Genomic DNA, 26,652 nt, shown 5'->3' with positions numbered 1-26,652 from the left:
TCAAGGCTCACCTGGCCACCAGGCAGGCGAAAAGGAAAAGAGAAGAGAAGAACCAAAACCAGCCCAAACCCACTCCGGGAGGAAGGCAGGACCACGTCACTCCCCAAAGCCGAACATCTCGGCTTCCTTCTCCTTCCAGAAGGCGAAGCTCCGGTCGATGTAGCCACAGATGTCTTCGCTGTTGAAGCTGCCCCTCTGGGGGCCGGACCCCAGCCTCTGTGCTGCGGGCTCGGGGCCACCGGGACCGGCGTGGGGCAGGGGCCTGAGCGGGGTCAGGCCCGACTTGCGGCCGGGCTCCGCGTCCCGAGCGGGACCGCGGCTAGAGCCGAAGAAGCGGGCTTTGATGTCCTCGAAACCGTCGGTCCAGGCACGGCGGCCGGCGGCCACCTCATCGGTCACAGCCTTGTGGAAGGCGCGCGCCGCCTCCCAGCCGTGGGCGCCCAGGTGCTCGAAGACCTCGAAGCACAGCAGGTGGCGTGTCTTGCGCTCCTCGGCCGGCAGGTCGCACTCCAGGAGCTGGAAGTAGCCCAGCATGAAGAGGTCCAGCGTGAGGCTGCCGTAGGGCACGGGCGCCCCGTCCACGCGGGGCAGGAACTGCTCGGGGGACAGAGGCCCACGGGGCTGCCGGCTCAGCCGCCGCAGCTGCCGGGCGGGCACCTGGGCCAGGATGGCCTTCCAGTGGCCCAGCAGCTGGGCGATTACGCTGCGCTGCTGCCAGAGGCGGCCGGGCCGTGGGCTCTCGCTGGGCGGCGGGGAGGGTGGTGGAGGGCTGCTGACGGCCTCCTGCCCCCGCAGCCCTGCACGCTGCGCCTCCAGGGTCCTGCAGGCCGCCGTTTTGAGTGCCGGCATGTAAGCCGACTTCTTCCAGTGGCTGAGGAAGAGGCTGACGATGCGCTCCTTGCGGAGGCTGGCCAGGTCCGGGCCCGGCACGGCGCCCACCTCTGACGGGGCCTCCTCACAGCTGATGCCGGAGTCGCTGGCCTCCTCCGTGTCGCCCGGCCCGGGGTTCTCTCCAATCGGGCCGCCGCAGGGTGGGACGGGGGCAGGCCAGCAGCCCCTCGGGCATGACCCCAGCTGGGCCCCCAGCTTGCAGGGGCCAGGGCTTGGGGTGCAGGGCTGGCAGGGGGCTGACTCAAAGTTGCCACGGAGTGTCCGCACAGACACCCCACTCTCTTGGATCTCGCGCTGGGCCTCGCTCCTCGGGGGGCTGGCCAGGGCCAGCCTGTGGGCCTCCCTCTGGGCCTCCAGGGGGCCCCTCTCCTCGCCCCGCACCAGCCCGTTCACACCCTTCAGGAGCAGGGACAGGCTACGCACCAGCCGGGCGACGTGGCTGCACCAGAAGGGCAGGGGCTGCCCACCAGGTGTGGCCTGCAAGGCCCCCTCCTCGGAGCCCCGGGGCTCGGCCTCCGCGGCCTCCAGCCCGGGCCCCGGGGACAGGAAGCGGCTGTTGACGGTGATGCTGACCAGGGGCGCGGGCAGCAGGGCCTGCAGCTCGGCCGCCAGCCGGCCCAGCTCGTTCTCGTACTCCTGGCAGCGGCGCCGGAGCTGCAGGTCGGCGATCTGCTTCTCCAGGTACACCAGGTCATCCTCGGTGAGCAGCTCCCCGAAGGGGCCCAGGATGGCCTGGTGCGTCTGTGAGTACCGCCAGGCCGCCTGCTCCACGGGGTCTGCGCGCCCGCCGCCGTCCTGGACACAGGGAGGGCAGGTCAGCGGGGGCGCAGCCCACATGGCGTGCTCCTGCCGGACACAAGCTCCCTGGGTGGCCTGGCCCCAGGGAGTCCTGGGGACCCTGGCTGGCCCCTGCCTGGGCTCAGAGGCTAAAGGAGGTGACAGGCCAGCCCCAGGCCGCAGCCCGAGGCTCAGGGCAGTTCTCACCCCAGGAAGAGCCAGCCTTGCCCTCAGAAGAGGCAGGGGTGCCTCTGTTCTGCCACCCCCGAGCCCTCCTCTTCTCCTCTGTGGTGAAGTCAAAGATTGTCCCCAGAACCCTCTGGTTCCCTGCACAGGGTGTCCTGAGGGTGGGTAATGTCTCCAAGGAAGGGCAGCCTCCGAGTTCTCACGGTGTGTGGCCAACTTCACCCCGGAACATCACCCCTTGGGGCTTCCCTGACGCCAGGATATAGCCCGACTCCCGAGCTTGCCGTCTGTGGAAGACAGACACAGAGCCTCCCAGCTGGGGTCCCTCTGGGTGGCTCCGTGCCCACCCGCTCACTCTCCCGAGACCCCTGAGTGAGGCCCTGTGTCTTCCCCGTCTCACAGGTCAGGGGCCTGAGCTCCTGCCTGGTTGTCAAGAAGCCAGGTGGGCACTCGGCATAATAAGCCCCACGAGGCCCGGGGCAGAGAGGGGTGTGTTTGGACCACAAGCATCAGGCTGGGAACTTGCAGCCAATGGCCAGGCTGTGTCCAAGCCCATCCCCTGCCCCTTCGGCCTGTCTTCCATTCTGTGTTTCCCTGAGTTCTTCACACACCCTTGGCTCTGCCCTAAGGTCAGATTCTAAAAGGCCTCCGGGTTGTGGCAGGATGCCCCACCCACTCCTGCCTTGCTCCACCCCCAACCCCACGGGCGTCCTGACAGCAAGGACAGGCTGGGCCATTAGACCAGAGTCGCCCAACACTTCTGAGATGAGGGGGAAGGCATGCCGAGAACCCTGCAGGAGCCATTCCTCAGAAGTGCAGCTAACTCCGGAGCAGGGGGTTTTATTTCATTTGAAATAGAAGCTTTAAATAGCTGCAGCTGCTGGGACAGATTGAAGGCAGGAGGAGAAGGGGATGACAAAGGATGAGATGGTTGGGGGACATCACCGACTCAATGGATATGAGTTTGAGCAAGCTCCGGTAGTTGGTGATGGACAGGGAAGCCTGGTGTGCTGCAGTCCATGGGGTCGCAAAGAGTCTGACAAGTTTGAATGACTGAACTGAAATAGCCACAAATGGCTGGACTTATGGTACTGGCAGGGCAGCTCTAGACCAAGGGTTGCAGAATACATCATTCAAGACAAAGCCGCACCCCGTCAGGGTACAACTCTAGAACAGCTGTCCACAGGGAGGCCAGAGGGAGCCAGTTAAAATCCAAGTCAAGCCAGAGCCCTTCCCTGCTCAGATTCTCAACGGCTCCCCGAAGGTCCTGTAATGCTTGCCTGTCCCCTCTCTGATCTCACCTCCGCGCCACCTCCCCCTGCTTCCCACTTGGGCCAGTCCACCTTGCCTCTGGAGAGCTCCGAGCACTTTCTGTTGCCTCTACTCACAATCGCTTGTCCCTCATCCCCGGAGGGCTTGCCCTTCACTTCCGCCTGACTCCTGCTCAAGAACACTCTCCAGAGAGGCTGCCCCTGAGCACCCGGACAAAGCGGCCCGCTCCCCTTTCCACTGTCTTCTTTCCATAGCAGTTGGACCCTCCCTCCCCCTTCCCACACCCCCAGCACAGTTGCTCAGTCACCCCGCCTTCCCTGATGGAATGGAAGCATTAAGGGGCAAGGCTGGTCCCCTTCACTGCCGAGAACAGAGCCTGATATGCGGTGGGCAAGACATACAAATCGTGAGATCAAAGAACACTTGGGCAACACATCCCCAAGGCAGGTGAAGGGGCACTGCTCACAGCGCTCTGATCTGGTTCAACCTCATCGTCCGGCAGAAGAGGAAGCTGAGGCCAGAGGGACATGCAGTAGGGTACCCGGGTCTCAGGACTCGAGGTGTGGTCTCAGGAACCCACCTTCCACGTCTACCTGCCGGTACTAAGCCTCCTGTCCCGCCTCTGCCCTCTACACCCTGGTCCCACCCGGGCCCCGCCCACCTCCCGCGATGCCCCGCCCCGCCCCGCCCAGGTATGGCCCCGCCCCATGTCTGATCCCGCCCCATGTCTGATCCCACCCCACGTCTGGTCCCGCCCCCACCCTGGCCCCACCTTGACGGACCTGGGCCTCTGGCGCTGCTGGAGCTGTACCCAGGCGCGCCTGCAGCTTCCGCACCATCACCTGCCGCTTCCACTCAGGGATAGGTCGGCCGCGCTCATCCCGCGTGGGCACCAGCCCGTCGAGGTCGCCTAAGGGCATCCCGTCCAGCTGCAGCGCGACCAGGCTGTCCGGGGCGCCTCCCGTCGCCATCTCTGCCCGCTGTGTGCACGCAGGCAGGTCATTGGAGGAGGCCCGTAGGAGCCTGCAGTTCAGGAGCGAGCGGAGGGGAGGGGGGTCCCGGAGGAGCACAGCTGTGCGACGAGAGGTGTGGGGGCTGACCAGGGAGGACAGAGGAGCTGACCACTACTGTACCCCCAGCTCGTTCAAGTGTGAAGCTTCGGAGCGCAAGGGCCTCGTGTCCCTGAAGGACCCCGGTATGTGTGGGGAGGCTCGCAGGCTGAGAGATTCCCGCCTCCTTGGTACATGCCTGAGAAGAGGTTGCTCGGAGCATGCCATGTGGATGGGGAAGCTCCTTTGGGGAACAGCTGCATAGAGAGTCTGGTGGTCAGTCGTGGACTGCAGGACTTGTCAGAGCCTTTAATGTGCTGTGTGCTGTGTCTGCACTTGCCAGACGTGCACAGAACATCGCAGGGTCTGGGAGCTCCCAGCCCCCGATCAGTGAAAGGGTGGGCTGGATGCATAAGGAACTGGTGCCCAGAGAGGAGGAGGAGGTGTGGGCCAGCGGGAATCGCCAGGGGGTGCAGGGGGCAGACAGCAGTGGGCACCAGGCCCAGCCTTCCCATGGACGGATGCTTTCCTGGACAGTGGAAGCAGCATCTGTCAGGGTGAGGGGCTTGACCCACTGGAACCCCCTGGGATCAGAGACAGTGGCACGTCCACTCTGATGGGTGGACAGTTGCTCGTGGCCTTGAACTCCCATCTCCCCAGAAGCTGGATGTGCCCCCTACCCTGGGCCAGCCAGTCACTCCAGGGGCCTCCTGGGCTCCACCTGGAGGGAAGGGCCTGGCTGCCCCTAGAGTGACCTGACCAGGGCCGGCGTAGGAGATGCTGAGAGGCCAGCTGGGCCTGGGCTGGGGGCCCTGGGAGACAGCGGCACGGCGAGGGCACTCACCGTGGGCACGGCCGTGGCACTGGCGGTGGCTCTCGGGGTGGCCGTGTGGGCTGTGCGCTCCCTCGGAGGAGGCTGGTCTGGCTGGCCGGGCCAGGCCGGGCTGAGAGATGCTGCTGCCGGGAGAAAGCGGGAGCTGGTGTCGGAGAGGCCAGGGGTGGGGGGCAGAGGACCCCAGACCTGGGCACAGCCAGCCTTCCTGAAGGACCACTAGACTGGGGGCCAAAGGCCCAGCCAGCCCCCTGACCAAGTGCCCTGGGCAAACTCACTCATCGCTGCGATCCCATGGTGTCCATGGGGCCAGCTCCAAGCCCGGCCAGCTGGGGAGCCTGCATTTTGTCTACCTGATCCCAGCCACGGCCTGTCCCCCCTCCCCAGATGTCCTACGGCCTGGAAGGAGCTAGAAAGGGTGTAGGGTTCGGTAGTCCGGGGACCAAAAGCAGCCCCATCAGACGGCAGACCTGTCCTTTTATGCTTCCTCCCTCCACTGCACACACAAACACACACACCCCGCCACGTATGACTACATAACCACCACCCATTGCACCACACTTATCCTCACTACACATGGGGCCTGCTGACATTTTTCACGCTAACCCATTCTACTTCATTTTGATAAATGCTGGTCAGAGCCCCCCTGGTGGGTGGTGACCTGCGGTTTGAGGACCAGCCCCCCGCCCCCTGCTGGAGTCTCAGGAACCGCAGCTGACAGAGCCGACCTCCACAGAGCCGACCTCCGCGGTCCCTCCAGATAAGCTGAGGCCCAGAGAAGGGACGGGCTGCCCAGAGCCCCAGCGGCAGGAAAGCTGGGCTGCAGGGGCTCGGAGCTCACAGAGATGCCGGAGGACTGCGCAGGAGGCGGTTTACCTGTGGTCATGGAGCGCTCTGTCCTCACTTTAGCAAGGTGGCAGGACGATAATGGAATCCTGGAAGAGCTGGGGGGCTGGCCCCAGCCTGGGCCTTGGTGCCCTCTGTGCCCAGCTGTCCAGCCTTGCTGCTCCCCGCACCCCAGGCCCCCTCGGAGGACCTCAGAGGGGAGGCCAGCAGGGCCCAGTCCCTGTGCCCCTAACCTGAGCCAGCACCCCCCGGGGATGCCTTTACTCACGGGTGGGGTTCCCGAGGCCTATGTCCCCACTTCTGCCATCCTCCAGGGGATGTCTGGCAGCCAACAGTGGAGGAGGGGGGAACGGTGGGGGCGGGGGTGTCATCAGGAGCGGCACCTGGGGGCAGACAGGCCTGGTCAGCGAGAGGCAGGGTTGGGGGGGCCTTGATTTGGGCTGCCATGCGGGGGTGGAGGGCACCCAGCCCTGGCCTGGTCTCCCTGGGGTGGGGCTAGGAAGGGGATGTGTGCAGGGGCGAGGGGTAGTACCCCTGGAGGTTATGCCCCCCGTGTCTCTCCACCCTGGTGGGCACACACACCTACCCCCACTGGGTGAGCCCCCATCTCGAGGCCCAGCTCGTGAGCTCCCTCTGGAGGCAGCTTAACTCTGGGCTCTGGGTCAGGGGCTGGTGTCCCCCTCGTGCTCAGCACTCCTTGGCCTTACAAGGGATACGTGTACACATGCACACCTGTGGGCACACGTGCCCATTCACGTGCATGCACACACACACACCCCTTTGCCAACTGTCCCCATGGTGCCGAGACAGACTGCCCGGACCTGCGCCCGTGCTCAGCCCTGGGCACAGAGGGAACCCCAGCAAACCTGGACTGTTCTCAGCCCTGCACCTCAGAGCAGTGGTGCAGTGCCCAGGACCCACCCTGTGGTCCCAGGGAGCCAGGGGCCAGGGAGGTCCACATCTGGGCTGCGGGGGCCCCCACAATGCAACCCCACGTCTGCCCCAGGTCTGAGGCACCTCCACCATCCTCCCTGCCCCCAACACTGACTGGTGGGCAACCAGGAAGAATCCGAGACCTGGAGGCATCCAAACCCTGTCCCCCATCCCCAGCGCAGCCCTGAAAGGCCTCCACTCTGGCCTCTGACCAGCAGGCGCCAAGATGGCTGGCTGGGCCTGGCCAAGCAGAGACTGGGGCGCACAGGCCGCCGTGTGCGGGACTGCCCTCGCCGCCTGCCTTCCCAAGCCTCCCCTCAGGTGGCAGAGAAGTTCTCCACAGGACGTGAGCCGCCCTCCAAGGACTCTAGAGCCAGGCTTGCTGCCTTTGGGTTTAAAGCTGAGCGTCGCAGGTGGGCCAACTCCACCTTGCAGGTGGCTTGTCTCCTGGCTGCCCCCTTGGTAGCCCTGATGCCTGAAAACACACGCCCGCCCCAGCTTGGGGCTCCAGCAGAGAGGGCCACCACTCATCCTTGACCGTCAGACCGAAGCGCCTCAGCCTGCTCCCTCCCGTGGGCAGCGATGGTGGGTGAGGGCCTTGGGGCTCCCAGGCTGGCACTGGAGAGAGCCCGGGCCGGGCAGAGGAGCTGGATCAAACCTGCCCCACAGGGACGTGTGGTTTGGGCCCAGTGCTGGCCCCACTATCGAGTGGGTGGCTCAATCCACGGCTCCATTCAATATCCTCTCCTCTCCCTGTCCTGAAATCCTTGATCAGTTTCTAACAAGAAGCCCACGTGTCCGCTTTGCGCGAAGCCCTGTCCGTGACGACGTAGCTGGCGCTGCTGGGGTTAAGTCCCTCGGCTGCCTGAGCGTCCCCAGCTCCCTGCAGGTGGGCCGGGTCCCTACCCGCCGGATGAGGAGGCGCAGGTGTCGAGTGGCCGCCCTGGCCTGGGGAAACCCCTCAGAAGAACCCCTGTGGCTACAGCCACTGCTGCAGGGCCCTCCGTCACATCCCAGGACCCTCTGCACTCTGGGGCCACCAGGAGGGGAGCCTGGGGCCTGAGTGCTTATCTGCCCGTCGCCGGTGCCTCCTACCTGTCTCTGCAGACACTGGTGCCCGGAGCCCAGGAGCCCGGGCTTGGCAGGAGCGTCTGCCAGCCCCCAGCCTGGGAGGACCCTTGGAGGCAGAGACTGGGCCGTGAGTGAGCACAGGGAGCTGAGCTGTCTGGAGCCGTCGGCGGGGAGGGTGTCACAGCGCCCGCCCCCCGGAGCAGGAGGCGTCACATTAATATTTGAAGGTGGAGGTGTCAGGTGGCCTGGCGGGCTTTGGGCTGGTGTGGGATCCCTTACCACCAGGGCTTAACCCTCCCCCAGACAGCGGCCGGGGGAGCAGACCCTCTGGAGAGGGAGGGGAGACCAGAGCTCCTTGGTCGCACAAAAGAGACAGCACAGAGGGGTCAACCAGGGCAGCGCTCAGGCACGGCTGGGAAACAGATTCTGGGAGGCAGGGTGCCTTCTCAGGGGTCCACGGCGGGGATGGGGCAGGGCTGGGACCGGGATCCTACTTGAGACCACTCCGCCTTGCTCCTGCCAGGACCGAGCCCCTCGGGTCACTGCTCCTTCAGTCCAGGACCACCAGCCTGGAGGGAGAGGCAGGTGAGTGGGCCTCTGGGGAAAGCCCGGCACCAGTGGGGTCCCTGGTACCCCCACCAAGGATGCCAAGCCCTGGCTGCTGCTCGCCCGCCTGCCTTGGCACAGGGGACCCAGAAGGAAGACCAGGCTGTGCACGCTGGCTACAAGTCAGGGGCTCCCCGGCTCGGGGTTCTGCACTGAGACACAGATCTGCGTGCAGCAGCCATCTGCGCCGGGATCGGTCATCCCGGGACTTCAGGGGCGGGGTTCTGACAAAACACGCCGCCTGCTCCCTGCCGTGTGCCACAGACCTGGGAATCTCCGGTCCTCCAGTGTCCACAACGCAGGCATGAGGTGGCTTAGGAGCCTGAAGGAGGGTTGAGTCAGACCCCAGACCCGATGGCTAGGGAACCTGGTGCGGACGGTCTGACGGACAGAGCGGGGCTGAGCCCCAGGCGCTGAGCCGGACAGAGCTTCCCCGGCCGCCCCCGCCTGGGAGCCCCCGGGGCTCACCATACCCCCGCACCCCCGGTTGAATCTGCTCTCCGGGGTAAGGGGAAAGGGCCTCCCATTCCCGGCAGAGTGCAGGGCTCAGCTGGGGTGGAAGGAATAACAGGAAAGGCAGGACGTCAGTCCAGGGCCCAGGGGAATGGACCTTGGCCCCAGACCACCACGCCAGCAGCCTGGGAGGCCTCGCGCCATGGGTCCCTGAGGCCAAATTCTGCTGTAAATCTCCCCAAGGAGAAGCCCCGGGGAGTCGCTCAGCATCCCACAGGCCTGAGTTTCTCTGTCTTTGCTGGGACTTACCAGGAGCCCCTGACAGGGTCTGGCGCACTGTGGCACACAGACCTCCTTGCTGCTGTTAGCATGGTTCATGAGGATCTCTGAATTTTAACCAGGATGGGGGTCTGCTGCGGCGGCCCCCGGTAACAGGAGTATTCAGGCCCCAGACACTAACCGAGTCTACGGGACCTGGGGGAGTGCTGCTGCCCTCTGGGTCCTGACAGCTAGGCGCGTCCAAGGTTGGTGGTCAGCTGGCCTTGGGTTGGTGACCTGCCCGTGGTCCGGTGTCTCTTTTTCTGTGTTTCTGATGAGATTTGAGCAGCGCCATGCCTGCCATGCATTATACATGGAGGACCGCTGTGGCGAGCCAGGTTACAGGCCTGTAACGCCACCCGGGCCGAGAAAATCATGACCCACAGATGGGTGCTGGACACCCAGGCACCATGGCTGAGATTGGGTTACGGACTGCCCTTCCCCCGGGGGGGGGGGGGAGTAGTCTGCCTCGGGAAGCCCCTGGCCCTCCCTGGGCCTCAGTTTCCCCATCTGGACAGTGAAGGGGTCTGAGGGCCCCTCTGGACCCAGGGCGGGTGCTATTAGCCACTAAACCGGCACTCAAGGCACCCCTCTAACCCCCGGCGAGGCTCCTCCGTGACGTCACACAGATGAGAAAACCGGGGGTCCCGGGTGTTCAGGACTTGGGAGTGTCGCTGGGCCAAGAAGGGTCACTCCAAGTCTGGTGGGCATGAGTACAGAGGTGGGGGGCGGTGAGCTGAGAGGCTGGGCTCGCCCCTGCGTGGAGGGCTGTGCTCACCCCCCTGGACGGCTGCTCCTAGCTGCGGCGGCCTGGCCGGTCTGTCCCTCTCACACAGCCCACACCCTGGAGGTTTGGGGTGCAGGGAGCCCCCTCTAGCCACTGCCCAAGCCCTCCTCACTGTGCAGAGATGACCCCAGGCCTGGGGAGGGTCGAGGTGGGGCGACACAGGAAGAGGCTGCGCCGGCGACCTCTGGATATCGCGTTTCCATCAATATTGCATCGGCCCCCGCCTCCCCCAGTCCGGCGGCCCCAGCTGATGGCCTGCCCTCCTGTGGGGCCGAGACTGAATGTGGGGGTCGAGGGTGACTCCAGACAGCCCCGGGTGCAGCGGCTCATGGGAAGAGCTCATAGCCTGATGAGCCTGCCCCTCTGCCAAACGGGCGGGGCAGGTGGACGGGCTGGACGCTGCGGGCCTGCAGGCCGGGTGGGGAGGCTCCACGGACCGCCCAGGCCAGCGTGGGAAATCCCAAGTGGATTGCTGCCTCGTACCCCGCGGTGACACCAGGGGAGACTACCAGCACCAGAAGGAACCCCAGAAAACCCGACGTGGGCTGGTCCCCACAACTCCCAGCGGAGGGGTCAGCAGGGCGCCCAGAGTCCCCACCCCTAAGAGAGCCGGGCAGAGCGGCCAGGACGGGTGGGCTGGCGTGCCAGGGCCTGGGGAGGGGGGCTGGGCACAGAGATCCTGCTCGGACAGAAGGCCCGGCCGTGGGCACTGCTGCGTGGGCTGGGGGCAAGCCAGAGACCCCCGGACAGGGGCCAGAAGGCACCTCCCTGCTAGCAGAGGGGTCACGCAGCCCACCTTCAGGCTGACCCCAAGACCCACAAAGAGGCCGGGGACACGGGTGCCAGGCCATCCCCAACCTGCGGACTGTGGAGCTCTGTCCACCACACCAGGAACCTGCACAGTTCCCCCAACTTCTGGAACCCAAGCCAGAAAGACAACTCTTGTCAAGCAATAGCCAATCAAAAGAAAGTATGAAAGTGAAAGTCGCTCAGTCGTGTCCAACTCTTTGCGACCCCATGGACTATACGGTCCATGGAATTCTCCAGGCCAGAATACTGGAGTGGGTAGCCAGCCTTTCCCTTCTCCAGGGGTTCTTCCCAACCCAGAGATTGAAGCCAGTCTCCTGTATTGCAGGCGGATTCTTTCTCAGCTGAGCCACCAGGAAAGCCCAAGAATACTGCAGTGGGTAGCCTATCCCTCCTCCAGGGGATCTTCCCGACCCAGGAATCGAACTGGGGTCTCCTGCACTGCAGGCGGATTCTTTACCAGCTGAGCCATCAGGGAAGCCCAGAGCCAATTGAAGGGTAAACAGTAAACAGACTGCTTCAAGCAGTGACTGCAGTTCCTGTGTCTGAAACTAGGCTACCGAGACAAACCAGGACTCCAATGCATGTGCCCCAAAGCACCCCCAGCCCCCAACCCGTGGCCACCCCGGTGCGGGTGTTGGGCGGTGGAGACTGGCTCTCTCAGTGATGGCTGGGTGAGGACCATTCCGCTGGCCCAGGGCCGGGGAGGAATGTGGCTCTGCCTCCGTTGTCCTGGACAGTCCGCGGGAGATGCTCCGAGGGAAAGGGAGGCGTGGCAGCCCGGGGTGGGACCAGGTGTGGGGGGCATGGTGCCCCCGGGGGCCTCAGTGTTCTCACCTGAGGTGGGGGACAGCCAGTCCCAGGGACACCTTCTGAAGGGGTGGCCAGTACAGAAGACTGCGGCAAAATCTGTGCAGGTTGGCACGAGTTGTCAGTCACTGCCCGGGGCCTGGTGGGGGGGCACTGGGGAGAGCCTGGACCCCACGCTGACGGAGCTGCTGGGCTCCCCCTGCACACCTGCGCGCCCACTGCTCCACTGATTCAGCAAACACGCGTGGCCTGCCAAGGGCCGGGGGGCCGGGTACACGGGGTCCCTGCCCTTGCAGAGGCGAGGCTGGGGGAGGTCACGTGCCCAGATGGGAGCCCGCCTGAAACTGTCCCCTTCTGGGCCGCACAGGGCTGGCCCGCCTCCTGGGGTCACACCCGCCCGAGGATCTGGGACCCCCCTCCCCCCCCACCGGGGTGTCCTCAGTCTGACCCAGCCGTCTGGCTTGAGTGAGAGCTCGGGCTCTGTGGCCTGGGTGGCGGGCAGATCTCAGCGGAGCTCCAGCCGTGGCCCAGCCCGGGTCCCCTCACAGCCCAGGGTCAGGCCCTCCCCTGCTCCCTCCCGACCATGCAGTGTCCAGGTGAGCTTCCCGGCCGTCAGCACAGGGGAGCCCGGGAGGGAAGGGGCCGTGAGGCTCACCGGCCGGGTGCTGTCCCGCAGGTACTGGGCACAGTCGCGGTGGCCGTGGTACTCCGCCAGCTCCGCAGCCGTGTAGCCGTCATCATCCCGCAGGGCGGGATCCACGCGGTGAGACAGCAGGGTCTGGCAGCACTGCAGGAGCGGGGCGGACACGTGACCACCGCCAACTCCCCACACCCCCCAAGCTGAGCCACCGAGGCCGGAGGCCCCGCCTGACCCGGGCCGCCCTTTCCTGGTGGCATGGGGTCCCACAGGCACCAGCACTCTGAATCCGGGGTGGGAGCCCCAGGTGCCCTCGCTTGGAGGCTCGCTGAGGGCCCAGATGGTAAGCAGGTGGCACAGCGGGATCCCAGCCAGGCCGCCCGACCCTGACTTTGCCCCTGTAGCCCAGGCCTTGGGTTTAAATATGGAGCCGGTTTCCATCTTTACAGCAACTCCTGGAGGGATGTCCGTTCTCACACTAAGAAACTGGGGTGCCGAGGTTAAGAAAGACGGCTCCGCCCCCAGGTCTCCGGGTGGTGCCCTCGTCCACCTCGCCAGGCCTGCTCCCTGGCCTCCGCCCAGGCCTGGTGCTCAACAAGGCCCTCCTCTTGGCTCCAGGCCCGGGGTGAGCTCCGGCGGGCCTCACTCCATCTCCAGTGTCTCCACCTCTGAGCGTTCGGCTCCTGCGCTGGCCTCACATGACCCTCCCCGGGTCAGGCTGGCACTGGGCCCCCAGTTTCCCTCCCGGCTGGGCCCCCGGGACCGAGAGGAGAGGAAGGCAGGAGGCTCAGCAGCGAGGAGCAGAGGAGAGGATGGAGCGTGGAAAGCGAGAGGAGACTGGGCTTGTGAAGGCCCGTTGTGAAGGAGGCTGCGGTGGGGGGGTGTGCACCACAGGAGCGGGCTGTCTATCTAGAGCCTGGGGGGCAGGGGTCACAAGAGAAGCAGAGTGGAGCAGGGGGCACTGTGGTGTGGGGCCAGATTCTAGACGGGCCTGGGGCAGCGGCCCTGGGGACAGGGAGAGGAGGACTTCACCACAGTGAGGGCCACCAGGGCGGGTGTCTGTGAGCCGGGGGTGGGAAAGCGGGTGTGGCACGGTCTGTACCAGTGCCTCCATTTTTCTACAAATCTGAAACAATTCTAAATTCTTCTAAAATAAGAATTTATTTTAAAATACAGAGTGGGCATTATCAGAGAAATGCAAATCAAAGCCACCATGAGGTACCATCTCACGGCAGTCAGAATGGCTGCTATCAACAAGTCTACAAGCAGTAAATGCTGGAGAGGGTGTGGAGAAAAGGGAACCCTCTTACACTGTTGGTGGGAATGCAAACTAGTACAGCCACTATGGAGAACAGTGTGGAGATACCTTAAAAAACTGGAAATTGAACTGCCTTATGACCCAGCAATCCCACTGCTGGGCATACACACCGAGGAAGCCAGAATTAAAAGAGACACGTGTGCCCCAATGTTCACTGAAGCACTGTTTATAATAGCCAGGACACGGAAGCAACCTAGATGTCCATCAGCAGACGAATGGATAAGAAAGCTGTGGTACATATACACAATGGAGTGTTACTCAGCCATTAAAAAGAATGCATTTGAAGCAGTTCTAATGAGTTGGATGAAACTGGAGCCAATTATACAGAGTGAAGTAAGCCAGAAAGAAAAACACCAATACAGTATACTGACACATATATATGGAATTTAGAAAGATGGTAATGATGACCCTATATGTGAGATGGCAAAAGAGACACAGATGTATAGAACAGACTTTTGGACTCTGGGAGAAGGCGAGGGTGGGATGATTTGAGAGAATAGCATTGAAACATGTATTATCATATGTGAAACAGATCACCAGTCCAGGTTCGATGCATGAGACAGGGTGCTCAGGGACGGTGCACTGGGTGACCCAGAGGGATGGGATGGGGAGGGAGGTGGGAGGGGGTTCAGGATGGGGAACACATGTCCATCCATGGCTGATTCATGTCAGTGTATGGCAAAAACCACTACAATATTGTAAAGTAATTAGCCTCCAATTAAATTAATTTACAAAAAAATAAAATTAAATAAAATACAGAGTAGCGTGGGGTGATCATATTTCCTGGATGATCATAATTTTCCGGAACTGTTGACAAATTTAAGACCCAAAAGGTGATCAATAACGTGTGGACTCTGCTTCCGTCCTAGTTACAGCACAACCAGAGACATGGATATGAGACGGGTATTGGACAGGCTGGAGAGTAGATGGCATGGAGAAGCTATCGTGGGACTTCCCTCGTGGTCCAGTGGTTACAAACCCACCTGCCAAGGCAGGGGGACGTGGGTCCGATCCCTGGTGTGGGAAGACCCTTCATGTCGCAGGGCAACTAAGCCTGTGTGCCGCAAGTACCGGGCCCGAGTGCTGCCAGTACTGAGGCCTGCAAGCGCTAGAGCCCAGGCCTGCAGAGAGACGCCACCGCGGTGATGAGAAGGCCCTGCACCCCAGCAAGGACCCGCTCCCACTTGCCACAAGCAGAGGAAGCCGGAGGGGTCGGGGGGCAACAAGGAAGACCCAGCACAGCCAAGGGCCGAGGACTTCCCACAACACAAAGACGGAGAAGGAGGGTGGTTCTCAGCTCTGAGGCTTGGGTTCCCTTCTTTTCCCACCGAGGGAGCAGGGTGACAGCCTCATGAACCCTCGGCTTATCTGCTGAACCCCCGGGATCCCTATAGAACACTTCATTTGAAAAAAGACAATGCTGCTTAAAAATAAAGATGGCAGGGCACTGCTCCGGCCACCCTTGGGATTGTGGAGGCCGTGGCTGGTGGGGGCAGGATGCTGTCTGAGCCACATCACGCTGGCTCAGGGCCTTTCCGGCCACCTGCGGCCTCCCACCCCAGGCCCCTCTGGATACCCCCATCATCTTCTCGGGTACAGGACACCAGGGACCACCCCAGGCCTCTCTGGACGCCACCCTCACCATCTGCTCGGGTACAGGACACCAGGGACCACTCCAGGACCGTCTGGACGCCACCCCCACCGCCTTCTCAGGTACAGGACACGGGGGACCACCTCAGGCATCTCCAGATGCCACCCCCATTATCTGCTCGGGTACAGGACACCAGGGACCACCCCAGGCCCCTCTGGATGCCACCCCCACCCCCTTCTCAGGTACAGGACACCAGAGACCACCCCAGGCCCCTCCAGACACCAACCCCATTATCTGCTCGGGTACAGACATGAGGGACCATCCTGGCCCCTCTGGACGTCACCCCCATCGTCTACTCAGGCACAGGACACCAGAGACCACCCCAGGACCCTCTGGATGCCATCCCCACTGCCTTCTCGGGTACAGACATGAGGGACCACCCTGACCCCTCTGGATGTCACCTCCATCGTCTGCTCAGGTACAGGACACCAGGGACCACCCCAGGCCCCTCTGGACACCACCCCCACGGCCCTCTTGGGTACAGGACACGAGAGACCACCCCAGGCCCCTCCAGACGTCACCCCCATCGTCTGCTCAGGTACAGGACACCAGGGACCACCCCAGGACCCTCCAGATGCCACGCCTATTGTCTGCTCTGGTGCAGGACACCAGGGACCACTCCAGGCCCCTCCAGACGCCACCCCTATCATCTGCTCGGATACAGGACACCAGGGACCACCCCAGGCCCCTCTGGACGCCACCCCCGTCATCTGCTCGCTGAGGGGCTGAATGCTGGCCTGCAGGGTGAAAGGAGGGGGTGTGGCTGGGGGGTGGGAGGAGCAGGAGGGAGCCCTCAGGCTCCTGAGAGTCAGGAAGAAGTATTCAGCCTTGCTGCTGGGCATGGGGGCATCATGCCTCTCTCAGATTTATCAAAAGGACCATGTGCCTTCCCAGGACTCTGGGTGGCTGCCCTGTGCTGCTCATGGGCCACCTGGGCCCAGGAACACTTGCAGTTCCAGCGGGAAACAGCTGTCCAGAACCAAAGTTCAAAATGGGATGCTGGGCTGCACCTCGATAAAACACTCGGCTCCTGCCCCTCGACTAGCCTCTCCGGGGCCTGCGTGGATGGCGACCAGCCGATCCGGGGGCCGTGGGGAAGCCGTGGGAAGACCCGGGAGATGTTGCGGATGCACTGACCCACTTTGGAGCCCTGCCGGGGGGTTCTGGGGAGGGTGGACAGAGGAGTCATCCCACGTGTTCGCCTCAGACGCGCTCCACTTAGACATCGTCTTGCCTTCACAGGAGGTCTGTGGGCAGGTGGCGCCAGTGTAGGGCCAGCGGCTCATGGCCGGGTCCACTCCCAGGGCTGGCCCTCAAGTGTCAGAACACTGACCCTGCCTACTCCAGGTTTCCAGATGCCGTTTCCTGGGCCAGGTGCGCCCCTAGGTTTATCTGGATCACAGCGAAGGGGCTGACCTCACACCCCCGCGGGGCTCTGCTCCCAGGCTGCTCAGAGCAGGGGGCCAGCAGACCCCCTCCTGGGAGGACCAGCGGGAAGACTGACCCCTGAGCCGGCACCCGGGGAGTGTCTGAGCGAAGGGAGGCGTCCCGTGCTGAGGGCAGAGCGTGGGCTTTATTCCCAGAGAGATCTGAGTCTGAGTCTGCATCCTGGGCAATGGCTGCCCCTCTGGGGCTCGGTTTACCTGTCTGTAAAAGGGGCTAATAATGTGTATCCTATAGGGTTGTGTTGAGGGTTCGGTGACTCATTCACAGGAAGTGGTCCAGGACTGCCAGCTCCCGGAGGCTCCCCTGCCCACCCTCTGCCCCACAGCGCCTTACCTCCATCTGCCCGTTCTCCGCTGCATCGTGGAGGGGGGTGCCCCCCCAGGAGTCTCTCATGATGGGGGCACCCATCAACAGGAGCCGGTCCAGAATGGGCGTGTGGCCTCCCCGAGCAGCAAAGTGCAGGACGGTGGCCCCCTCGTCATCCCGAGCTGTCAGGCTGACGTCAGTGAAGGTGACCTGTGGGCGGAAGAAGAGGGAGGGGCCAGCTGAGGCCGGACGGGGGCAGCCACTCCCTCCTTGAGGCAGGCAGCCCTGGGGACAGGGCTGGCTCCTCTGTGCGCCCCAGGCAGCCTGGGTGGGGTGGGGGGGCAGCAAGCTCGGTGGTTTTACTGCGAGATTCCACAGCCCCCAAACTTGCCCCAGCCCAGATCTTAAGTTATACACCCCCAGGGGCGTTCCCACTTCAAACAAAGAATGCCTTTGGGCAGCACCCCAGGCCAGTAAGCAGATGTTTGCTGATGAAGGGAGGACCTCCTGGCACCAGGCCTGTTTGCGTCCTGACCGTTACAGCTCCAGTGCCAAGACGCAGGGTGCTGGGGGGCAGGCCCTGGACAGCCTTCCTCAGCACGCTGTGGCCTGGGCCCCGTCCCAATGGCAACCTTTCGGTCAGCCCTCCTCATAGCCCTCGTCGGCCCCGCTATGAGGGCACCCGTGGGCTCTGGCCAGCGGCCCCCAGCCTGGACCGCGTGCCCCCAGGGCAGCCATGTGACCTCTGCCAACACGAGGCCAGAAGGGGCTCTTCTTCCACCTTCCCGCCGGAAGGGCCGGTACACAGGGCGTCACCCCCTTTTTCTCCCTCTTGCTGCTTTGAACGCAGCCAACCTTCTCCATGAAGGCGAGGCCAGGAGAACAGCAAGGATGTGACCGGGTGTGAACGGCCTGCTGTGTTTCCTATGTGGAAGGGATAACCTTTCAGTGGTTTAATTCCCAGGGCACTGCAGCCAAATGCTGGCTGATTTGACATTCAAATGTGTCTCTCAGAAAAAGGACAGCGAGCTGGGAGGAGAGCGCCTCCTATCAGCCAGCTCCCCTAGGGGAGCAGGGCCCCAGCCCTGAGTGGGTCAGCCAGGCTGGATGCTGCGCCCCCTGCCTGTGGTCCATCCTGCAGGAGGCGGGGTGGGGAGGCCCATGTGGAAGAGCCTTTCTGGCCCTGGGACCCTCGGCCCCAGCTGCTTCTTCCTGGGATGAGCCCCTGTGAGGCTGCCCGGGCGGTGGGGGGGCGGGCGCTGTGTGGACCTGCCTGCCACCCCCCGGCCCCTGGGCATCCCCACCACTCTGAGACGCCGCGCGTCCCGCCGACTCACTCCCACCATGTGTGCTAAGCATGTGCTGCCTTTGTGCCCCACAGCCAGACCAGGCCAGGACTCAGGCTCCTGCAGCTCTGGGAGTCCAGGTCTGGGGACAGGCACCTTTCTGAAGTTCACCATCTGAACTACAGGCGAGAGGATGGAAGCACAGCTCCATCTGAGGGCCAGGGCGGGGCCAAAGCTGGGAGCTTTCTCCCGAGAGTGGGGCTGGCCCTGTAGGAGCAGCTGCAGAAGGGCTGCTGGGGGGCGGCACAGCCGGTGCAAAAGTGGGTGCCGGCGGGTGCTCCAGGGGCGAAGAGCCAGCCTGGGAGAGGCGGTGGTGAAGGGAGGCTGGAGCCAACTGCTGGGGGCTTCTGAAGCCAAGGTGAGTGGCGTGGCAGGAGGCCAGAGGAGATCACTCCTTCCTTCCTTCCTTCCCTCACGCAGCGTCCCCACAGCTCTCACCAAGTGCCAGGCGCAAGGAGCGGAGCAGCCAGACTGAGTCCCTTCCCAGCCACCTTTTGCCCATCTGCCCCTCCCGGGAGAGATCTCCCCACTCTGACCCTTGACCAGGTAATGGAGACCCTCTCCATAATGGAGACCCTCAGAGCACGTGGACACCCCACAGGCCTGGTTTTCCAGGGTGGAGGCGGAAGTCCCCAGCCCTGGAAAAAGTCTTAAGAAGGCATCCTTCCCCATCAAGGTCACTCTGTGTTCCTTCTGGAAAGAGGCCCAGATGGTGCCTCCATGGGTCCAGAGGGAAGAAGAGTGGAGCTTGTGGGGCTCCCCGCCAGGGTCTGGGTAGCCAGGCATGGACAAGTGGCCAAACAGCAGGGCCAGGTACTGCCTGGGCCGCCCACCCTGAGAACCCGGACACCCACCAGGACTCCTCGGGGGCGGTCGGGACGGCCCGCAGGGGGTGCTGCACACCCCCAGGGTCCTGCGGGGTGGGGGGTCCAGCCCACGGCCACCCCCAGTCGAAGCTCCCCGTTGTGCCCTAGACTGGGCCTGGCACGTGCGTGCTCTAAGGCGGCAGGCACATCTGACGCGCCCACCACCCCGTGGTCTCCGAACTTCCTGTGGGCGATCCGAGACCCAGGGCGTGGCGCCTCTGCCCCAGCCGGCCCGCTTGCTAGGCGGGAGCAGGGGCCAGCCTCCGCGGACGCCCCCCGACGCCCCGCGCGCGCACCCGGCGCCCCCTTACCAGCCAGACGACGAGCGAGTAGTGGCCGCGGGCGGCGGCGGCGTGCAGCGCGCTCATGCCGTCGAGGGCGCGCAGGTGCACATCGGCGCCGCCGTCCTGCACGAGGAACTGCGCCAGGTGTAGGTGGCCCTCCTGGCAGGCCAGGTAGAGCGGGGAGGCGCCGCTGCGCGTCCGCCGGTTCACGCCGCTGCGGGGGAGGCCGGGCTTCAGAGCGAGCGCGGCCGGGGGTCGCGGGGAGCCGCTCCGACCTAGGGCCCAGATCTGGGCAGGGTGGCCCGGCACCTGGCTCTTTGCGGGCCCCCCACTACCCGCCCAGCTTGTGCGAACCCCAAGGAATCCAGCTCCCTCAAGTCGCGCTCAAGCTGCGCGCGCCGCCGGGGGTTGGCCGGCAGGGGTCTCCTCTTAGCGTGAATGGCCCAGCAGGGCCCGCAGTGGGCGGCTCAGGGAACCTCCGGACCCGGGGCCTGCTCCGTGCAAGGGACCATTGTGAGCAGGACACTAGTCCTTCCCGGCGCTCGCCGGCATCCGTATTCCAGGCCCCCGTGTGGACAGCCTGGGGCAGGGTAGTCAGGTTTCCGCATCCGCTTCCATGGTCACGGGGTCAGGTGAGTTCTCCGTCCCCTCTGAACCCCTGCAGGGAGCGGGAGCCCCCTCCCCCAAACCGGACCCCACCCCTGTTGACAAAGACTTCCTCTCGGGCTCCTGCGGTCTCTGCCCGTGGGCATGTGGGCCATGGGGCAGCGGGCCGGCCTGTGCACGTGTGTGTTTTAATGTGAAATCACCCCGGTTTCAAATGACAGAAAGTACTTCTGATACTATGGTCTTTCCCGTGGTCATGTATGGATGTGAGATTGGACTGTGAAGAAAGCTGAGCCCCGAAGAACTGATGCTTTAGAACTGTTGGAGAAGACTCATGAGAGTCCCTTGGACTGCAAGGAGATCCAACCAGTCCATCCTAAAGGAGATCAGTCCTGGGTGTTCTTTGGAAGGAATGATGCTGAAGCGGAAACTACAATATTTTGGCCACCTCATGCGAAGAGTTGACTCACTGGAAAAGACTCTGATGCCGGGAGGGATTGGGGGCAGGAGGAGAAGGGGACGACAGATAATGAGATGGCTGGATGGCATCACCGACTCGATGGACATGAGTTTGGGTGAACTCCGGGAGTTGGTGATGGACAGGGAGGCCCGGCGTGCTGCGATTCATGGGGTCTCAAAGAGTCGGACACGACTGAGCGACTGAACTGAACTGAACTTCTAATCCAGCCAGTCGTCTGAGAGACAGCCTGCGGCGGGCCAGGCCCGGGGCAGCTGGTGTGGACTGTCTGGGGAAGACAGGAGAAGCGAGTCTTAAAGGCCTTGGAAGGGAGAGGTCTGAATGGCAGCACTGTCGCAGAGTGGCCCGGCCGGCCAGCTAACAAGAGCCCCTCAGGAGAAGAGGTGTGGTCAGAGGCTCGGGGGAGAAAGGCCAGCTCAGGTGAGGGGTGGACAGTGTCCTTCTCCCAGCCAGGACAGCCGGCCTGCGGACAGGCGGCCGCGGCAGGCCACAGACGCCGCACCCCCAGACGGCCAGTTACACGCCCGGGTGTCTTCCGTGGGGCCAGGACCGCAGCCGGGCCCACGATGGGGAAGGGGCGGGGGGCAGCAGGCTCTTGGCTTGGGCCTGTCCCCTCCCTGCCTGTCGGCCTCGCCCATCCGCCGACTCGCGCCAGTGGGACCGGGCCTGTGGAGGGAGAATCCAGGCCCCACCTGGGGGGCTCACTGCCCTCAAACCCAGGGCTCACTCTGCTCCCTTCCGGACACGTGAGCGGTGACCTTCGCGGCCCAGCGGGGAACGTTAGCCCCCGAGACGCCACCAGGCCGCGGGCGCGGTCTGAGCCTGCAGGGGCTCTTCTGCTCCGGCTGCGGAAGCAGCTTCCGGGCTTTCACCGTCCGCTCCGGCGCTGAGCCCACCCGGGTCTGCTCTCCGCCCGCCCCTGGCTCCAGGCCTCGCCCTCCGCCCCTCCCGGGACCCGCCCCTCTCCCCTTCCCTCCCCCGTCGTCCTTCCTCCCTCCTCCGTCCCCACCCGGGTCCCGCCACCCCTCCCCTAGCCCTCCCCTGAGGCCCGCCCCCTCCCCTCTCCTCCCCTCCCCTCCCCTCCCGGGCCCCGCTCCCTCCCCTCCCCTCGTTGGGCCCCCTCCCCTCAGCCCGCGCCCCCGGAACACCCCGCCAGGCGGCGCCGCAGCCCCTCACCTGCGGTGGGCGGCGGTCAGGAGCTTCAGGCAGGTCAGGTCCCCGCTGACCGCGGCGTGGTGCAGCGGCAAGGCCCCCTCCAGGGTCTCCAGCGTGGCCGCGTGGCCCTCGCGGAGCAGCCACTCCACCAGCGCCGGGTGTCCGAAGCGGGCGGCCAGGTGCAGCGGGGAGACGCCCGACGCATCCTGGTCCTACAGAGGCGCAGGCGGCCGGTAAGCGGGCGGCGGGCCGGACTGGGCCTGCCGGGCAGCCGCCTGGGACCGCACCGCGCGGACCCGCGGGAGAGCTCCCACCCCTCCACCTGGCTCCAGCGCGGGGGTGCGGAAGGGTCTCCTGGACTGAGCCAGGCCACCGGCTCGCGGTCAGCAGCAGGGCCGGGACCAGTCAAGGCTTTGGGGTCCAAACCCCTGATCCTGTACATGCGAGCCCCCTCCAGGCTGCAGTCCCGCCCTTCCCGCTATCTGCTCGCTGTCGGGGAGGCACCACTAGCTCAGCTTGCTCGCCCAGGGCTGGCAGCCTGTCCAGGGGTGGTCCAGGGGCCTCTGCCCCGCCCTCACTCAGCGCCCACCCTGCACCCCAAGTCCTCTTGCTGGGGCGCTTCTCCACCGCGGGCACCCGCACGCCTGGGTGTTCTCCCGGGCTCTGGACCGGCCCTGCTCCTGCCCTCGGGGCTGTGGGAAGAGCCGCTGAGGACGGTGGGGCTGCGGCTGTTGGACAGTCAGGCTGTGTGACACATGGGTCTTCCCTCTCCCGGGACCCAGTGCTTCTTTGGGCTCCGGGAGGACTTCCTCTCGCCATCAGAGCTCGCTTGCCCACACCCACTGGGCCGGCAGGGAGAGGGAGAGGCGGGCAGGAGAAATGTCCGCAGGGAGACCATCACTGAGCCCTGGAGCCCCCACCGGGGTCCCCCAGCATCCGGGGTGGGCCAGCACCTCCTGAGCTTCAGTGCCTGCTAGGATTCTGTTTGCCCGGACCCTTTTCTAGACCCTTGGGAAACAGGCCCCACGGATCAGGCTTGATAAGGAGACCCAGGAGACCCCCAACTGGCAAGGCCAGGTGCTCTTGGGTGGGGGTGTTGGGTGAAAGGACGAGAGGGGCTGCTCTGTGCTGGGCCTTGGGGAATACCAGGTGGTTCAAGGGGTGTCCGTGGCTTCCGAGGGCTTTGTTTGGGGCTGGGGAGGGCATGGGGTAGAGACAGGCCACTGTGTGTGCCGTGGGAGTCTTGTGGTCATCCCTGCCCCGCCCCTGCCAGCAGCAGCCCAGGGCCCTGGGGAAGCCCGGGCTCTAGACCTGGCTCTCGGCTCGCACCTCCCCCTGGACGCGGCCCCCCGCTCACCGCTCACCTGCAGCCCGCAGCCGCCGTGGCGCACCAGCCAGCACAGCTCGGCCAGGCAGCCAGTGGCTGCAGCGTCGTGCGCGGGGCTGGCCCCGTTGTGGGCCCGCTGGTTGCCCGGCAGCTTGGCCCGCTGCACCAGGAACCTCACGCAGGCCAGGTGGCCGGCCCGGGCGGCGTGGTGGACCAGGCCAGCCCCAAGGGCGTCGGTGACACGCGGGCCCAGGGCGCCCGCCTCCAGCAGCTGCTCCAGGGTGCCCAGGTCCCCATCCTTGGCGGCCACGAGCGCCCGCTGCTCCTCCATCTTCTACCCCGGCCGCCGGCCGGCTCTCTGAGGCTCATGCAGGCCCGGGCTTCCTGTTTCAGGATGGGACGCAGCTCGCAGCTCCGGTTACCCGATAAGCGCACACAGGGCAGATGGGAGGCAGCGGGGGTGGGAGGGGGGTCAGGCCTTGGGGACCGGGCCTTGCAGCCCTGCCCCAGACGCTCCTGGGGCACTCAGAGCAGGGGAAGGGCCCACATCAGGTTCGGGTAGGAGGTGGGCACTGCCCTTTGGCTGGACCATGCCTCCCCCTCACGTGGATTGAGGGCTGGGACGGACTTCCCACCTCGAGTGGGTATTCACAGTGTCCTTTCCAGGAAGCAGTAAGCTCCCAAGAGTCTGCTTCCTCCGGGTGGGGGACAGCCTCCGAGGGCCGTGGTGGGCCATGCAGAGGCCGCCTGGGAGACCCTCCTCCCGGGAGCGCAGACCCATCCAAGCGAAGCTCTTTCTGGGCATCTTATACCAGGTGCTGTAGTCTAAGCGTTTGGGCTGTGTCACCCACGGGCACCCGGGCTCGCTGCCCTGGGAACGCTTTCCTGGGGCCTGGCCTTGGCTGGCACTGGGGGCTCCACACACCTCTAGGCGGCAGTGGCTCTGCAGACTAGTGATGGGCACAGGGCCTGACACCGGAAAGGAAGGCCTCTGAGAGGAGGGTGAGGGAGGGTCTCAGGTCCCCTCCCCAGCCCACCCTCAGCCACAGGGACCGGAGTTCATGGTCCCAAGCTCATTTTTCAGAGCTGCCCAGCGTCTTTTCCCAGGCTGTTATCTGCAGTGGGGCTGGACACCCACAGTGTTTGCTGGTGAACTCGGGGCGCCCCAGCCTCTGCCTGGAGCCCGCTGGATGCTCACTCATGTCAGGGAGCGGCTTTGTGGGGCTCCCGCAGACACAGACTCAAGTGGAAGTCCTGGAGATCACGTGGGATTATTCCGTGACCGGTTGGTCTGGCCCAACCCCCACAGCAGGCACAGATGCCTGGTGCCCCCAACAAAGCGGAAACTAGAAAAACCACACAATGTCCAAAACAAGATCGGCATCTTTTATTAGTTCATCTTGTTTCTGACAGTTGTTTCCTCAGTGTCGTCATCAAGTTCTCTGCCCTTTTCACTCACACATTAAATGTGTTGTTCAATTAAAAAAATCACTCCTATGTAAATGTCTCCACAGACAACATTTGGCGTGAATCAGACACCACAGGGCATCTGTGGGGCTCGGAGAATCCTCCCGAATACACCTGGGAGGGAAGGGGCGCGAGGGATGGAGGCTCGCCCGCCCCGGGGATGACCCAACCACAGGGTGCCTGCGGCTGACAGAGGAGCCGAAACCCTGAGCGTGTGATCAGAGGGAAGCGGCGGCAGGGACCCGGGGCGGTGGGGAGGCGCCCAGTGGCTGACGGCTGAGGGACCGGCAGGTGACCAGGGGGATGGGCAGGGCAGTAACTGTGGGGTGCCCTGCGGGGAGGGGGCCTGATCGCAGCAGCCCCCGCCTCTGGAAAGGCCTTGAGGAGGGTCCGGGGGTGAGGCGACACTTCCTTCTCTGCAGACAAGTGTGGGGAGGCCAGGACGGCCCCTGAAAATCACGCTTCCTATGTTCATGGTAGCAGCTGGTGATAAATGCTAGGATTTTATCTTTCAGATAAAAATGCCACCTTCCAGGAAGGGGGTGCCCGTGACAAGCTCGCCTTTCTTCCCAGAGGGGAGCAGGGAGGCAGCCACGGTGTTTTCCCTTCCTCGGGTGCCACGGGGCGGCTGTGTGGGCACCGGGTCCTCAGCACAGGGAGGGGGCTCCCGTGGGCACTAGGCCTGGCCCTCCAGCCGGGCCACCGCCTGCTTCAGGTCCTGCACGACGAGGTCCACCTCGGCCCGGGTGCTGCTGCGGCCCACGCTCAGCCGGATGGCGTTCCTGGCCACGTCGACGGGGACACCGCAGCTCAGCAGCACTGGGGACGGCCTGCGGGCGGGAGCCAGTCATCCCGCTGGGACTCAGCTCTCCATGCTGCCGGGGCGGTGGGGCGGGGCAGGGCGGGGGGGGGGGGGAGGGGAGGTGGTGTCCCCCTGGAGACAGCCACAGGCCCCTCCCCGGGAGAGGCCTCCCATCCCCGTGGAGATTAATGGGCTTGGTTCTCAAGAGGGGCCGCGCGGCCGCTGCTGAGGCTGGGGGCTGGCCTGCTGCACTGCGGGGGCTGCGGCCCCTGGTCAGTGGCGTGTGGTCTCCCACAGCCCCAGCCTCCCTCAAGTGAGGGCCCCTGCTTGCCAGGACCCCAGCCCTGCTCTCTCCAGAGCACAGGCTGCCTCGCCCGGGTCCCCTCCCACCTGCAGGCCCCCTCCCCTCCCCCGCTCCGCCCACAAGAAAGCAGACTCCCTTCCCTCCCTCCCACCAGGCCGCTCCCAGGGCCTGAGCCCCCATAGCAGCCCCTCCTGTCTCTGCCTGCTCCTGGCAGGGGGAGCGATCGGAACTCAAATCTGCTCCCGATTGTCTTGAGGCCCTGGGCCTCCAGCCCACCCCCTGCCCCATGCTGAGATGCTGCCCCATCTCCAGGGCCAGCCCCAGCACCCCCAGCCCTCCGGAACGCCTGCGATGCCCCCTCACCCCTGGTCCCTGCCAGGGCGCAGAGCTCCGTGGCGCCTGGCACAGGGACGTGCCCCAGATGCTGAGGCCACGCCGTGCGGAGTACTCACCGGTCCCCGAGGTCCGAGTGGCAGGCGGCCCCCACGCTGGCCAGCAGCGTCCGGCACTGAGCCAGCAGCGCGCGGCCTGAGGAGACAGAGTGCAGGCCACTGAGGGCAGGCCGGGTGGCGCCACCTCTCTTCCCTGCTGCCAGCTGGCGAGTCCCAGGGCACAGGCCCCTCTGGCCGCGGGGTGGGAGGCCACCGCGGGACCCGGGGGAGTGCCGCCTCCTGCCGCCTCCTCCTCCTGAAACCAGCCTCGAGGTCGTGGCACCCTGACGAGGCTGGCATCCTGACCAGCCGCCTGCTGAGTGCTGTGTTGGCCTGGTAAGAACGTCCATCCTGATGTCTCTGTGTGTTAACAGTGGAGACACCGGGAGCTGCCTTTGTTACGCTGCCTTTGTTAAGGCTTTCTTAAGCCTTCTTCCTTCACAAGCGTGGAGATTAAAAAAAAAAAAAACACACTGATGGAATTTCCCAGCGGTCCAGTGGCTAGGACCGCACGCTTTCCCTGCCAGGGCCTGAGTTCAATCCCTGGTTGGGGAACTAAGATCTCACAATCCACACAGTGTGGCCAAAAA

At 64.6% G+C, this 26,652-nt stretch overlaps 2 protein-coding genes across 6 annotated transcripts in view; both read right to left on the bottom strand.

Moving 5' to 3' along the window:
- Positions 1 to 24,325, bottom strand: ESPNL (espin like). Its single transcript, XM_040231892.1, has 10 exons — positions 23,096 to 24,325; positions 21,753 to 21,943; positions 19,520 to 19,706; positions 17,024 to 17,206; positions 12,294 to 12,425; positions 11,666 to 11,737; positions 6,122 to 6,236; positions 5,020 to 5,132; positions 3,909 to 4,106; positions 1 to 1,686 (listed from the first exon to the last, which is right to left on the bottom strand). Exons 1-10 carry the CDS (start codon positions 23,387 to 23,389, stop codon positions 97 to 99), a joined length of 3,075 nt encoding a protein of 1,024 aa, XP_040087826.1. The 5' UTR covers positions 23,390 to 24,325; the 3' UTR covers positions 1 to 96.
- Positions 24,326 to 24,425: 100 nt separating this feature from the next.
- SCLY (selenocysteine lyase) overlaps positions 24,426 to 26,652 on the bottom strand; it is a 32,828-nt gene continuing 30,601 nt past the window's right edge. For all 5 annotated transcript variants that reach the window (XM_040231885.1, XM_040231886.1, XM_040231888.1 and 2 more), the window contains exons 11-12: positions 26,084 to 26,159; positions 24,426 to 25,355 (exon numbers count right to left, since the gene is read on the bottom strand). In XM_040231885.1, the coding sequence (XP_040087819.1) occupies positions 25,202 to 25,355; positions 26,084 to 26,159 (230 nt within the window). In that variant the 3' untranslated portion in view covers positions 24,426 to 25,201. The remainder of the gene's footprint in view (positions 25,356 to 26,083; positions 26,160 to 26,652) is intronic.

This window comes from Oryx dammah, unplaced genomic scaffold (genome assembly GCF_014754425.2).
Source record: "Oryx dammah isolate SB20612 unplaced genomic scaffold, SCBI_Odam_1.1 HiC_scaffold_28, whole genome shotgun sequence".
Lineage (NCBI taxonomy): Eukaryota > Metazoa > Chordata > Mammalia > Artiodactyla > Bovidae > Oryx > Oryx dammah.
This window is presented reverse-complemented; position numbering and strand designations above follow the sequence as displayed.

Excerpts from the sequence above, each read along its gene's own strand:
- ESPNL (XM_040231892.1), bottom strand. The coding sequence starts at position 23,389 with ATGGAGGAGCAGCGGGCGCTCGTGGCCGCCAAGGATGGGGACCTGGGC. Across the intron at positions 4,107-5,019 it reads GTGCCACGGCCGTGCCCACG|CGGGCAGAGATGGCGACGGG; the intron begins GTGAGTGCCCTC and ends GCGTGCACACAG. Across the intron at positions 1,687-3,908 it reads CAGCAGCGCCAGAGGCCCAG|GACGGCGGCGGGCGCGCAGA; the intron begins GTCCGTCAAGGT and ends CCCTGTGTCCAG.